Here is a 13957-nt window from a genome sequence, read left to right as displayed (position 1 = left end):
AGTTGCTGCAGATCCCAATGTGCATCCGCCACAGGGAGGCCGGCCTGGGCAGACCTTCGTGGGCTGCTGTTAGGCTCCAGCCGTTTGCTGGGCAACCACAGCCGCACAGCAACACATGCAGTTTTACATCAATCTTAGAAGCTCTCTCTTTAAAAACAGCTTTATTGTAGTACAACTCAGGGCCGTGTTATCCACGCGCTATGTGTGCAGATCGGTGCTTCTTGTCATTCAGATGTGAACAGCCATCACCCTGGACTCCTTTAGAGCATTCCCACCACTTCTAAGAAAGCCCTGTGCCCGCAGCTGCCATCACCCCACCCTCCCCCAAGTCTCTGCGGATGACCCTGTCTGGACTGTCACATGCGTAGCATAGCACAGTACGTGGCGGCTGTGGCAGCTGCAGGGCTTACCAGGTGTGGCCTGCATCTGGGTGACGTTCTTGTTTGGGCCAAATCCTGGTCCCTGTGTGGACACACTGCATTTGTCCACGTGTCCCCTCACCGTAGACCTCTGGGCTGCTCTGCCTCTTGGCCGCTGTGGATAATGCTATAAATGTCCACGTGGGAATCTCTGGGTGGACCTGTTTCCCTTGCTCTCGGGGCTTCTTAAGGAGGATGGGGTGGCACTGCTGGGTCACATGATGGCTCTGGGGCTCACCCTTGCAGGAGCTGCCACACTGTTCTGCAGTGGCTGGGCTGATTTGCATTCCCACCAGCAGGGTCCCAGGGCTCCTGCTTCTCCCCACCATTCAGAATCTTCCAGACTCCCACAGGGGATTGTCTGGCAACTCTGAGGTCTTCCTCTGAGGCCGCCTGGGAAGGACCGCAGAAGGGATATTGAGGGACGGGACTCAGGAGAAGACGAGGGTATGTAGAGTGGGCTGGGGCCCTGGAGGCCGAGGCTGATGGCCATGGGTTCCAGTGGGTGGGCACTCACCCCAGTGAGCAAGGAGCTGGCAGGTGGAGGGCAGGCGCTGGACAGAACTGCGGAGTAAGTGTTGGTCAGCTGGAAGTCACGCTTGCTACTTGAGTTTGTGTGACTGGTGTGTGACTGTGCGTGTGCCAGTGTGGAAGTGTGCCTGTGTGTGGCACATGTCTGGGACAGTGTGTGTGGGTGTGAAAGTGCGTGTGTGAACCTGTGTGCATGAGAGGGTTCCAAGTAGCTGCCACTGCTCACATACAAGTCCTGCTTCTGCCTGGGCCTTAGTGCCAGCCGCCTCAGGTGTGCGGAGGACCTTCTGGTTGCAGAGTTCAGACAGCGTCCACACTTGCTGCTTGGGCCGCCCCGGCTGTGCCCCTTTCCTGCCCTTTCTTGCTGGCCTCCCTGCCTACCCTTCCCACCTGCCTGTGTCTGGCTGTCCACTGCTCTGTGACTCTGGGGACCTTTCTGTGCCTTTCTCCTTTCCACGCTGCCTCCTGGACGTAGGCATGTTCTCTGCATGGTGGTGCCTTCGCATGCTCCTGTGTGTACACAGAACACTTATGGTGCTTTGACAAAGGCAGGGTGCTGTGGCCAGATGTGGTGGCGTGTGCCTGTGATTCAGCAACTTTGGAGGCTGAGGCAGGAGAGGCAGAAGGATCGAAAGTTCTGGGCCACCTGGGCATCTTAGCTAGACCCTGTCTCAAAAAAGGGATGGGGATGTGGCACAGTGGTTAAGCACCTCTGGGTTCAATCCCTGAACCTCCCCCCAGAAAAAAAGCAGGGTACTTTGGCTTTCTGCCTCCTGCGCTTCTGGCTCTGGGTCATTTTGTGAGACTGGCCAAGTCACCTGTCCTCATTGCCTCCGTCCCCCTTAGCCAACAGCCCAGCAGTGACATCGTGCAAACTCAGAGGCTCTCCCTGTGTGCTGGCCTCCTTTAGGAGGCTGGGGAGGGAGGCTACCAGCCCAGGTGACTTTGCCCTGTGTCCCCAGGTGTTTGAGATCCTGCTGAGCCGAGGCTACTCCGAGAACAGCTTCCGGGAGGATCTGAAGAGCCTTTACATGAAGCTGGGGCTGGAGAACAAGACGATGATCTTCCTGTTCACAGACGCGCACGTGGCTGAGGAGGGCTTCCTGGAGCTCATCAACAACATGCTTACTTCAGGTACCCCGTGGCCGGTGGCCTCACGGGCACATCAGGCTGCTCCTCACCACAGCCCCTGGGGGTGGGTCTGGCTGCCCAGTGGCCCTGCCCTGACCAGCTGGTGCGCGTCTGCTGTGCTTGGGGGCCGTTGGAAGTACTTTCTTACCCAGCACTGCGGGGTCCCCAGGAGGGAGACACCTGGCTGGCTTCATTAAGGGGAAACAGAGGCACAGAGATGCCACCAGAGGTGGAGCAGTGACCCCTCAAAAGTCATCCCGACTCCAGACCCCAGAACCTGTAAATGGGCCTTGTCAGGAAAAGCCGTCTTTGCAGATGTGATTAGTGAAGAGTCTTGAGATGATATGCTGGATTTGGGATGGGCCCTGAATTCAGTGACAGCTGTTTTTACAAGAGAAAGGAGAGGAATCACTGGGATATAGAGGAAAAGGCCTTGTTAGGATGGAGACAGCCGCATGCCATGGGATGCCAGAATCTGGCAAGGGAGGGTCCCCAAAACCTTCCGTGGGAGCACAGCCCTGCTGACACCTTGATCTCTGCTCTCAGGCCTCCAGAAATGTGAGAGTAAATTTCTTCATCGTTTTAAGTGTGCAATTTGTGGTAATCAGTTGTAGGAGCTGGTCACCAGGAAACTGCTGACAACTCACCCAAAGGTGCCCCGCTAAGAAGGGGCCGAGGAGGGGCTTGGGCTTCAGCCTCATGGCCACGGTGGAGACTGCTACCCTGAGTCACGATCCTGGCCACCTCTTAGCCTGCTGAGGTTCACGCAGATGTGTGACCAAATGGCTCCCAGGGAGGATCTGCCTTTACTGTGGGTCAGGTTGGCACTTGACTCTAGGCATCATTGTCCTGCGGTGTTAGCAGGTCTTCTCCACCCGTCCCATAAAACATGTCACACACAGCACGAGGCTGAAGGAAGGCTTTAGGGACATGGCAGCGTGCTGGCCAGGTTCCCTGGGGAGTGCCCCTCTGTGCTCGCCTTGCCCCCTCTCCTCCCACCTTCTGTTTTGGTGGGTTTCCAAGTGAAACCTTAGACCGCCCCCTCCGCCCCTCAAGAAGCTTCAGTAGGTCTGCTCTTATCCAGAGGCCAGTTTTGGGTAGGTTTTTCTTTGGATGTAAACTTGACATACAAAGAAATGTGCCCATTTTGAATGTGTGCTTGCTGGGCTTTGGTAGTTGAGTTTTAAGTCATGGGGGTCAGCTCTACAGGGACAGGGACCATCCTCCACTTGGATTTACCCTGCAGGATTAGACGCTGGGCAGTCATGCCTCTGGCCTCCTTGAAGTTTGGGGTCCAGTGGGGGGGGTGGGGCTGGTTAACATCAGCAACAGAAGCACACAGAGATGGCGCCACCACTAAAGTCACAATAGGTGCCATGAGGAGGGGTCCAGCCCCTTCCCCTGGTGGCTCCAGTGTGCAGAGACGTGGGACCTGAGCTTGGTGTGTCTGTTTCCCGTGCTGCTCTAGCACCTTAGCCCCAGTCCCCGCTGTGGCTTCAAACAATGCAGATTCTCCTGCCGTAGGGCTGGAGTCAGAGCTGGGGATGGGTCTTGTGGGGCCACAGCAAGGACGGGGCCTTTCTAGGGGTTCCTGAGAATCCGTCTCCTTCTCTTCTGGATTCTGGAGGCTGCCGCTGGCCTCGGTCCCTGATCACACCAGCCTAGGCTCCACTCTGTCTCCTCAATTCTAACTGCTGGTCTCTCTCATAAGGACCCTGTGACGTGTCGGACCACCTGGCTGATCCAGAGACCTGCCCCCTCCCAGGACCCTTATCCAGACACCTCTTTGAGGCTGCATTGCAGGAAGTGGGGAAACCTCACCACTGGTCCCAGAGATTAGGATGGGCATCACCAGGGGACGACATCCACGCTCCTGCCACGGGAGTAGTGACCAGCTATGGGCTGGCAGAAGGGTCTGTGTGCCACAGTCAGATGGGAAAGGGCCACCGTGGCAGGAGCACAGTGATGGTCCCCCAGTGTGGGGCCTCATGGGCTGGTGCCCTGATGTGGTCTAGATCTGTGATCTGCAGGAGTCCCTCTAGCTTCCCTTAGGGACTAGGTCGGAGGGGATGAGGGAGGCGGGGGCTTTAAAGGTGAGTGGCCTTGGCCCTTTGTTAACATCACCTGCTTATTAACAGTGTGTCGTGTCATTTGAAATGTGCCAATGGTGATGTCCCACCCTCTGGGCTCCCAGCACAGCCCTGTTGGTATTTGGGGCCGGGAAGCTCTACTGTGGGACCACCCTGGGGTGTTTTTTGGCACCCCTGGCCCCTGCCTATTAGCAGCAGGTGGCTCTCCTCTTCCCAAGTCATGGGAAAGGGTCTCCAGATGGCCAGATGCCCCAGGTGAGCGTTCCCGCTCTGGAGAACACAAGGCTTCCACACTCAGTGGCCTCCAGAGCTCCCTGCAGTCCTCTGGGGTGAGCAGGAGGTGTCATCGCCCCCATTTCACAGATGGGTAGATGGAGGCTCAGGGGCTTTGCCCACAGGCAAGTGGGCCAGGGGTCTGAGTCCAATGCCCCAGTGCCCCAGTGCCCTAGTGCCCCGTGTCGGGACCCACTGCTCTCTCCGTCATGCTGTTCTTCTGCCATCTTAGCTGGTGCACAGAGAGGCAGTGACCCTGGGACTTTAAAACCAGCTCCCACGAATCTGTTCTGCAGGGATCGTCCCTGCGCTGTTCACAGATGAGGAAAAGGACATCATTTTCAGCCAGCTTGGACAGGAAGCCCTAAAGCAGGGCATGGGGCCGGCCAAGGAGTCTGTGTGGCAGTACTTCGTGAACAAGAGTGCAAATAATCTGCACATCGTCCTGGGCATGTCCCCTGTGGGGGACACACTGAGGACCCGCTGTAGGAATTTCCCAGGTACCTGGGGCTATGTGTGTTGCCTATTTGCTCCCAAGCTTCCACCAACAAGTCAACAAGACATGGCCTCCAGTGGAAACGAGGGCCTACACTGTGGGATGTGCCTGGCTGGCCCCTTGCAGTGGCCACCAGCAGTGGGTGATGTTCTTCTGGCCTGAGGATGTGCTCCCACTCCCAGGAACAATGTAGCAGTGCATGGAGGATGGCTCCTTGTCCCCTCCCACATGGGACAGTCTTACCAGCCTTGTGGAAGGGTTCCTGCCCAGCCATAGGTTCCTAATGAGGGCAGGTGCTGCTCCCCGGGGATATTAAGATCAGGAGACATGTCTAGTTGTCAGAACCGAGGGGGAGGTGGCATGCTGCTGGCACCCAGTGGGTGGCAGCCAGGGATGCTCTAAGCATGCACAGTGCCCAGTCAGTGCCTGTGTCAGGGTTATCTGGCCCCAGGGTCAGCAGTGCCCAGTGTCAGAATAAGACACTCTGCTATGGATGAGCCCAGCTGGGACGCGCCCAGCTTGTTCAGTGCATTGGTGGCAACTGAAGACCGAGCTGAAGTTGTGAGTGTCTCGGGTGCAGAGCGGTGGTCGCCCTCTCTCTCCAAGGTCTGGTGAATAACACTGGGATCGACTGGTTCATGCCCTGGCCTCCCCAAGCCCTGCACGCAGTCGCCAAATCATTTTTAGGTAAGTCCCAGCTACTGTGGGGACTGTGTCATGAGTCTCACAAAGCCATTCTACCTCACCCTTCCGACCTTGACCTTTAGCCCCATGGATTCCTTGGCTGTAAACTCTATGAAAAGTTTATGAAGAACACATGCTTTTTTTATTGTTAGATTGCCCTTGTGTTTCAGTCCCAAGGGATTTCAGGAGACTTACAGAAGAGTTTGGATTGGGAATTGATTAAGTAGCATCTAGCTTGGGAGTTGACAAGCCATGGCCTGTGGCCAGTGTGGCCTACTGCTGTATGGGTGCAGCTTGGTGAGCACACGGACTCACGCATTAATCCACATGTTGTCTATGGCTGTTTTATATATATATATATATATACCTTTATTTTATTTATTTATTTATTCATTTACATGTGGTGCTGAGGATCGAATCCAGGGCCTCACACATGCTAGGCAAGCGCTCTACCACTGAGCCACAGCCCAGCCCTCTATGGCTGTTTTGATGCCACAATTGCAAGGGCCAGGAATTGCAACTGAGACCAGGTGTCCCTGTTTGGCTCTTGATGGAGAAAGTGTGCTGACCTCCAACCCAGAGGTTGCCCAAGGGCCGTGGGGCAAGCTGTGGGTGAGCCTCGACTCCCTCCAGCACCTGTGCCCTGGACAGCAATTGTACTCCTTGAATAAGAAGGCATGTCAGTGGAACTTCACGGGAAAATCTTTTTCTCTAGACCCACCTTGAACAGATTTATGACAAATTCCACCGAGTGACCTCAAAATAGTTTCAGCCTTATAAATAGGTATCCAATAAATAAATAAATAGTCATTCTATGCAAGCAGAGATCATAGCTTCAGTCATAATGCAGGTCTTTTTTTTTTTTTTCTGGGAAGGGGCCAAGAGCATGAGTCTTAAGATATGACTCAGGAGCCAGCAAGCTACTTTGGCAGAGGTCCAGATGGAAAATATTTACCTCTGTTGCAACTACTCAAATCTACAATTATATGGTGGATGCCATTATAGACAATATGCAAATGAATGGCCATGGCTGTGTTCCAATGAAACTTTATTTAAAAAGCGGGAAGTGGGCCAGATTTCCCTTCTGGGCTGTAGATGAGCACCCTGATGTAGTGCACCCTGGTTTTCTTAAGTGTGTTAGTCATTCTCAAGTGTTATCACTTGGGCTTGCTTTCAGCATTCAGTGTCTTTAATAATGCTGCCTCGAATTTGCTTAGAATTGTTTTCCTTAGAATGTGTTTCCTGGTATTGAGATGACTATGCCCCAAAGTGGATATTTGTCAGGCTGCGTCTTTCCTGCAGGCAGTACCCCTGGTATAACCCAAGGTTGGGTCTGCAGAACTTCGACAGCTGATGTTTTTGTCCACTCTCCTCCCTTTGCTTGAATGAGAGGTGTATTCTGTCTTCAAGAGGATGCTTCTTGCAGTGATTCTGCTAGCAGGTTGACAGGAAGGCTGCCTTTTGCCCAGTAGGTCCGCATGCTGGGTATCCAGCAGAGAAGGGCTGAGTAGCTCACCTGGCTGGAAGAGGTTGCTCCCTGGGGAGCATCGAGCAGGACAGGTGTGGCGTGCTCCCCGCTGCGTGCTGCCACGGTGCCCAGGGAAGAGGGGTGGCTCTCTGTTTGAGGCATGTTGCTGGAGCCTGGCTCAGTGATCCAGAAGAGCCACCCACTCATTATAATTGCTCTTTTCTTTCTATTTTTTTTTAAATTACATTTTTAAATCATTTTTTTTATTTTGGAAAATATATCTAACATAAGCTTTTCCATTTTGCCAACTTTTAAGTGCACTTATGGCATTTGTAACAGTCATAGGGCTACACATCCATCACAGGACCCATTTCTAGAACTAGTCACCCTCCTAACTGCTCTAAATGCAGACTCCCTCCCTCCTCCCATCAGCACAGCCGCCTGCCTTTGTGGATGATGGAATCCCGCCGTGTCCATGTCCTTCCTTTCAGGGTGGCCTTCTTTCTCGTTCTCTGAGGCTCACCCTGTTGTGGTGCCGTCAGCCTGTTGTGGCTATGTGCTGCCTGCCCCAGCATTGCCGTGAGCCTTGGTGGACCTGCAGAGCCCTGCGTTGGGGCTCACGCCTGGGCCACAGCGGGCCTCTGGGCCGGGTGATTCCAGGCTGGGCTCACTGGGAGCCATCCTCTCACTGAGAGGCAGCATTGCCTGTCCTCCCTCTCCAGGGGCTAATCCCATGATCCCAGGAGAAAATATAGAAGACCTGGTGGAACACGTGGTCTTGGTCCATGAGTCCGTTGGTGAATTCAGCAAACAATTTCTCCAGAAACTGAGGCGCAGCAACTATGTGACGCCTAAGAATTACCTGGATTTTATTAATACGTACTCGAAGTTGCTGGATGAGAAGACTCAGTTTAACATAGGTAAGGCTTGGGGATGGCTGGTCGCCTGATGTCGCAATGCTCAGGTGTAGGGATCCAGGTCTCCTCTTCCCGAGTTCATTTGGGCCCATGCCGTGCCCGTGCAGGAGGGACTGGAACATAGTGACACTATGTGACAAGTGAATGGTTCCCCCTGATGAACCCAAGTTGGATGAACCTCAGGGAGGCCACAGAAGGCGAGCCTGGGGCACAGGGAGCAGGCGTGGGGACAGTGAACGGGTGCCGTCTGTCCCCAGCTCAGTGCAAGCGCCTGGAGGGCGGGCTGGACAAGCTGAAGGAGGCCACCATCCAGCTGGACGAGCTGAACCAGAAGCTGGCTGAGCAGAGGGTCGTGCTGGCTGAGAAGTCAGCTGCCTGTGAGGCCCTGCTGGAGGAGATCTCCACCAACACCGCCGTAGGCAAGTCCGGGGCCACCTGGGGACCGGCCTGTTCCCACTGCTTGCTTGTAGGTGGTCCTCAGCAGGCCGCAGCCTGGAGATCACCAGCCCAGGCTGCCTCCTTCACCCTGTGACCTTCCTCTTGGTGGGTCTGCACGTGGCTTTAATTAATTTAAAAAAATTTTTAGTTGTGAATGGACACAGTACCTTTATTTTGTTTATTATAGTTTGTTTATGTGGTGCTGGGTGCCTCGTGCATGCTAGGCAAGCGCTCTGCCACTGAGCCACAACCCCCCCCCGTGGCTTTAATTTAAAAGAAAAAATTTGACATATAAAATTGTACAGACTTATGGCAACGTGGAGATAATTCAATACATGTGTCAAATGTGAGGCCTAAACTTCTTGAAGGACACCTGTCACCTGAGCTTCCCTAGCCCAGGGTAACCTCATCTTAACTAATTACATTATTTCCAAATAAGGTCCTTTCCTGGGGTCCCCATGGACCTGACTTTTGGGGGAACACTGTTCACCCCACTATACCTCCTGTGGGCCAGGCCCATGGGGACTGGGTTCCAGGCCCGGGAAGGTGTGTGCATCCTGGAGGCAGCAGACAGTAAATGCTCTGGGATTGGACGAAGGTTCTGACCGTGGTCAGTGTTGGGAGGCCAGCAGTCAGCGTGAGATGACAGAGGGCAGCCCTCCTAGAGGGGATGGCTGCTGGCCTGGCTCTGAGTAAATATGAGACATGAGAGAGAGAGAGAGAGAGATCTCAGGCAGCACTGGGTCCTTAGCCGACACTGCCCAGGCAGGGGTAGGTGTGTGACCTGCCATGGTACAGAGTGGGTGGACTTGGGTGGGCCAGTGGAGGGAGGCAGAGTTGGAGAAGCCACTAGGTGTCCAGACCCCGCATGTTGAGGACTCTGTCCCACCGGCAAGGCCGGAGGCTGTCACGCTGGCCAGAGTTCCCTTGAGCCCCGTGTGGCCCAGAACTTGAGGCTCAGCTGCTCACGGCCTCGCTGCCCTGCAGCGGAGGAGAAGAAGAAGCTGGCGGAGGAGAAGGCCATCGAGATAGAGGAGCAGAATAAGATCATTGCAGTGGAGAAGGCGGAGGCCGAGACAGCCCTTGCCGAGGTCATGCCCATCCTGGAGGCCGCCAAGCTGGAGCTGCAGAAGCTGGATAAGTCGGACGTGACGGAGATCAGGTAACGGGGGCCCCAGGTGTGCTGCGGCCGCCCCTTTGCTTCTGCTGGTGCCCACAGGTGCCAGCCGCAGTGCTGAGCACTGTACACAGGGACCGTTACTGCCCACATTTACAGACAGAAGGGAGGCCTGGAGGTGAGGTGGCCACCCTGGCCCCCAGCCCAGGAAGCCATGCCTGCCGGCCTTGAACCCAGGTCAGCTCACCAGGGAGGCTGGGATCAGCAGGGCTGCGAGGAGGCAGGGGTAGAACGGTGCTCCTCTGTCCTCTGCAAAAGCCAGTGTGTGCTCTAACAGGCCAGGGTGCCAGCACCCTGCGGAAACAGCAGGAGGCCTTGCCTCAGCCCCCATCCATTTCTATAGAGAAGCACTGGGAGGGCTGGGGCTGGGGCTCAGTGGTACAGCACTCGCCTAGCATGTGTGAGGCCCTGGGTGTGAGTCTTAGCACCGCATACACATAAATGAATAAAATAAAGGTCCATCAACAACTAAAAAATGCTTTTTTATTAAAAAAAATTTTTAGTTGTAGGCAAACATAATACCTTTATTTTATTTATTTATTTTTATGTGGCACTGAGGATCGAACCCAGGGCTTCACACATGCTAGGCGAGTGCTCTAGCCCAAGCCCAAGCCCAACAACTAAAAAAAAAAGCAGTGTGGGGAGTGGGTCACTGTCATGGTCCCCAGACATTCTGTAAACCACTCCTGTCACCTGCTATCAGGAGGAGTGGCCAGTGGGGGTGGGCAGGTGAGCTTCCCCTGTGTAGCCTGGTCTCTGCAGGGCCGTGTGTGGACTTGGTTGATAAGTTGAAAGCCCCAGGAGGATCAGGCCTGGCTGCCCGCTTTGCCCACCCAGAGAGGCTCCTGCTTCCAGGTCGATAGTCGGTCTCACCTTGTTCCTACTCCTGTGCCGCTCCTGTGTCCCTGTGCCCTGTGTGTCTCATGCGGATCTCACAAAAGGTTGGGCCCTTCTCCTGTATGGGAACTTGAACAGGAACTCAGTCCCTGCTGCACAGGGGACCTGAGTGACACCAGAGTTGCTGCCATGTGACCAACAAGTCATCCCTCCAATGTTCTGCAGAGTGTGGTGCTGATGGGAGCTTTAGGGCGGGTGCTATAAATGTCCCTGCTGGGTGGCAGATGGAGGTGCCAGGACAAGGTGGGGCTGTGTGTGGGCCAGGTGATAGGAGGGACAGTCAACTGCATTTTCAAGGAAAACACCCCACCTCTGGCTACACGGTATGGGCGGCTCCCAGCAGCAGCTTAGAGAGCTGGGAAGGATGCTGAAGGGCATCTAGAGAGGAGGGGCAGGGAAGGCAGTGTCCCCCTGATTGAGGGAGGGGAGGGGGGGTCCCTGGGGTCACGTGGAGAACTTGATGCATCCCTGAGTTAGACAGGCCTCATGCCTGAGAGAGCTAAAAGTGGCCGATGGCCTAAAGACCTAAAGGGAGTGATGGTTTGAAGTGCTATTGTGGAGGGCTGGGGCTGGGGCTGAGTGGTAGAGCATTTGCCTGGCATGTGTGAGGCACTGGGTTCTGTCCCTGTCATGGTAAAAATTACAAAAAAAAAAAAAAAAAAAAAGAGCCATTAGAGCAGGGAATACAGTCCTGCATGGCTCTGCCTTTTACCAGCTTCATGACCTTCAGCTTGTTGTCTAAGGCTCTGTGACCTTCAGCTTGTCATCTAACCTCTCTGTGCTTGCTTCCTCACTTGTAAAATGTGGACGATGACAGTCATCCCCGATGAGTCAGGGCGGTTGTGAGGATAAAAGGCCCTAGTGTGTGAAGAATCCTCAGACCGGGCTGGGCACCTAAGCAGTGCCAGCACAGCTTTAGCCATTGTCCTGTTCCAATGTCACATCGGCGTGCTGCAGCCCAGCCCAGCAGCTTCCCAGGCTACCTGATATTTGAGGCTCTCTTCAGCCCTTTGCTGGAGTCCGAGGGTTTGAGAGTGAGGGTGGACAAATGAAAGCACACCATTTATGTTCTTCTGCTTGCATTTTGGAGATCTGCTATAGGCGCGCATGTGGGAACACCCTGTTATTTTAAACCGTCCCATCCTGTGTCGGGCCAGGCAGTCTGCTCAGCCAGGCCCTGTGGCTGTGGCTTTAGCTGTCCTCCAGTCCCTTGCCTTCACGCAGAGCAAACCTGGCTGCTTTGCCGTGTGCTGGGCAAGCCCCCCACGGGGTGTGTTTCTGGCCGTGGTGCTGGGTCCAAGGGTGTGGTTCATAATGCCTGGCCCTGGGGGACCTGCTCCTCCCCAGCCCGCCTGAGGCCTGTTTCCCTCACCAGCAGAGGGCGCTGTTGACGTTGGATCTCTGCTGCTGCTTTTATAGGTGGAGAGTGGCATCTGTGTAGTTCTAACTAGCGTGAGGTGGCCTTTTTTTTTTTTTCATTGTGGAAAATGCTGTCTCGTGTTCTGTTTATCTGTGAAGTTGTTGTTATTACTGTTGCTTTTGTCTTCTTAATCATTTCCAGGGGCTTTTCTTTCTCTTTTTTGCAGAGCTGGAGATGGAGTCCAGGGCCTTGAAAGCTAGGCACCTGCTCTGCCCCTGGGCTAGCCCTCAGCCCCCAAATGGCATTTTGTATGACAGGGATTAGCTATCCACTCATACAGTGAGTGCAGATATCTTCTAGTTTGTCTTGGCTGTTTGATTTTATTAACAAGGTTTGTGTGTGTGTTTGTTTTTGCTGTGTATGTGGCAGTATTCTATATTGTTCCTTTTAATATCCTGTCAGTTAAAATGCCTTGTTCTTGTCAGATGGTGACACAAAGCACAGTTTCTTTCTGTACCTTTATGGTTCAGTTTTTTTCACTTAAAATTTTTTGATCTATTTGGGTTTTTTGTTTGTTTGTTTGCCGGGGTCCTGTGTGAGTTTGAATCCAGCCATCCATCCCCCACGACTGCAGTCTGGCCTTTGTTAGGTCTTTGGGATGGCAAGCCTGATGGGCCAGCACTTACATCTTGACAATTTCATAACCTTAATTCCTTGGAGGGCACTTCCTGTCCATAATGCTCAATCCCCTTTGTAGAAATAATTAAACGTTAAGCCAGGAAGATGAAGAGCAATGGAGATTGGAAGCGGATGTTTCTCTGCTGTTGGAGTATAAAGGTGCCCTTTGTCGCTGGCTTATGATTGTGCTTTTCTTCCTTCCATTTATTCCGTAGTCATTGGATCCAATTCCTGCCATCCTGAACATGCCCTGGGGCTGGTGGCATTGGGCCAGGCAGTCCTGCCCGGCCACAGGAGCCTGCAGTCTGTGCTCCTGGCTTCAGGGGGCGCCCTCCAAGGTGGTGAGAGCTTGGCTCGGGGAAAAGCAGGTGGCTGGCGAGCCTGGGGTAGTGTAGGGGGATATGGGGAGTGGGGTTTGCGATGGTTCTTTCTTCAGGAGGGCAGCAATAGTCTTATCTCCCCCACCCCCAAGTTTGTTTTGGAGGAAGAAGGGAATCCTACTCTGATCTGCAGCCTTAGCCTTTCAGACATCTCAGCCACCCGGCACCTCACCGACTCAGAGTCCAGAGCTGGAAGGGCCTGGTTCCATGTCCCCACTGTGTTGGCTGGCACGCTGAGGCCTCTGGCTGGGCCCTGACTCGCCCACAGGCTCAGGACCTGGCCACTTGGGCCACGGCTCTTTCCATCTTATGTCTGGAAACATCTTGCTGGTCCTTGCCTCCCTGGTTACTGGGAGCAGTGGCCCAGGGTTGGCTCTCACCAGGCCTGGAGGAGACCTCTCAAAGCCAGCTGGCAGTGTCCCCAGCTTTTGTAAGCAGCAAACGCTAGCAGAATCAACCCCTTCTCTGGTGACTCAGGGCCATCACTGTAATCACAGGCTGAGAGCTGGACTTTAGTTTGCCCCTCCTCTGCCCCACACTTGCCCTGGCTTGTCCTTGAGCCTGTGCCCCTCTGTCCCAGCCTATCTGCAAGGTCTGGGAGGAGGCTTTGCCAGGATGGGGTCTCCAGCCTGCTCTCTGGTCAGCTTGGCCCCCCTCCAGCTCTCTCTCTGTCCCCCATCTACTTGGGGTTGCCTCCTGGAGCACCACACTGGAGTCTGGGCACCTGCCAGGCCACACCTTGTTTCCAGGCCCTCCTGAGGCCCATGCCCCTCCTGCTCCTCCCTCTCCCCTCCTGGGCTCCTGCTTCTCCCTCTCCCCTCCCGGGCTCCTGCTCTTCCCTCTCCCCTCCTGGGCTCCTGCTCCTCCCTCTCCCCTCCTGGGCTCCTGCTCCTCCCTCTCCCCTCCTGGGCTCCTGCTCCTCCCTCTCCCCTCCTGGGCTCCTGCTCCTCCCTCTCCCCTCCTGGGCTCCTGCTCCTCCCTCTCTCCTCCTGGGCTCCTGCTCTTCCCTCTCCCCTCC

The 13957-nt window shown here is 54.7% G+C and overlaps 1 protein-coding gene across 1 annotated transcript in view; it reads left to right on the top strand.

Moving 5' to 3' along the window:
- The window catches only part of Dnah10 (dynein axonemal heavy chain 10), a 114029-nt gene that overhangs the window by 81412 nt on the left and 18660 nt on the right, over positions 1 to 13957 (top strand). Inside the window, exons 52-57 of the mRNA XM_077796086.1 lie at positions 1913 to 2084; positions 4741 to 4944; positions 5547 to 5627; positions 7815 to 8012; positions 8267 to 8428; positions 9435 to 9609. Coding sequence (XP_077652212.1) covers positions 1913 to 2084; positions 4741 to 4944; positions 5547 to 5627; positions 7815 to 8012; positions 8267 to 8428; positions 9435 to 9609 — 992 coding nt within the window. The remainder of the gene's footprint in view (positions 1 to 1912; positions 2085 to 4740; positions 4945 to 5546; positions 5628 to 7814; positions 8013 to 8266; positions 8429 to 9434; positions 9610 to 13957) is intronic.

The sequence above is a fragment of the Urocitellus parryii genome, chromosome 3, assembly GCF_045843805.1.
Source record: "Urocitellus parryii isolate mUroPar1 chromosome 3, mUroPar1.hap1, whole genome shotgun sequence".
NCBI classification, from domain to species: domain Eukaryota; kingdom Metazoa; phylum Chordata; class Mammalia; order Rodentia; family Sciuridae; genus Urocitellus; species Urocitellus parryii.
The sequence above is the reverse complement of the archived record's forward strand: the minus strand, read 5'-3'. Positions and strand labels throughout refer to the sequence as shown.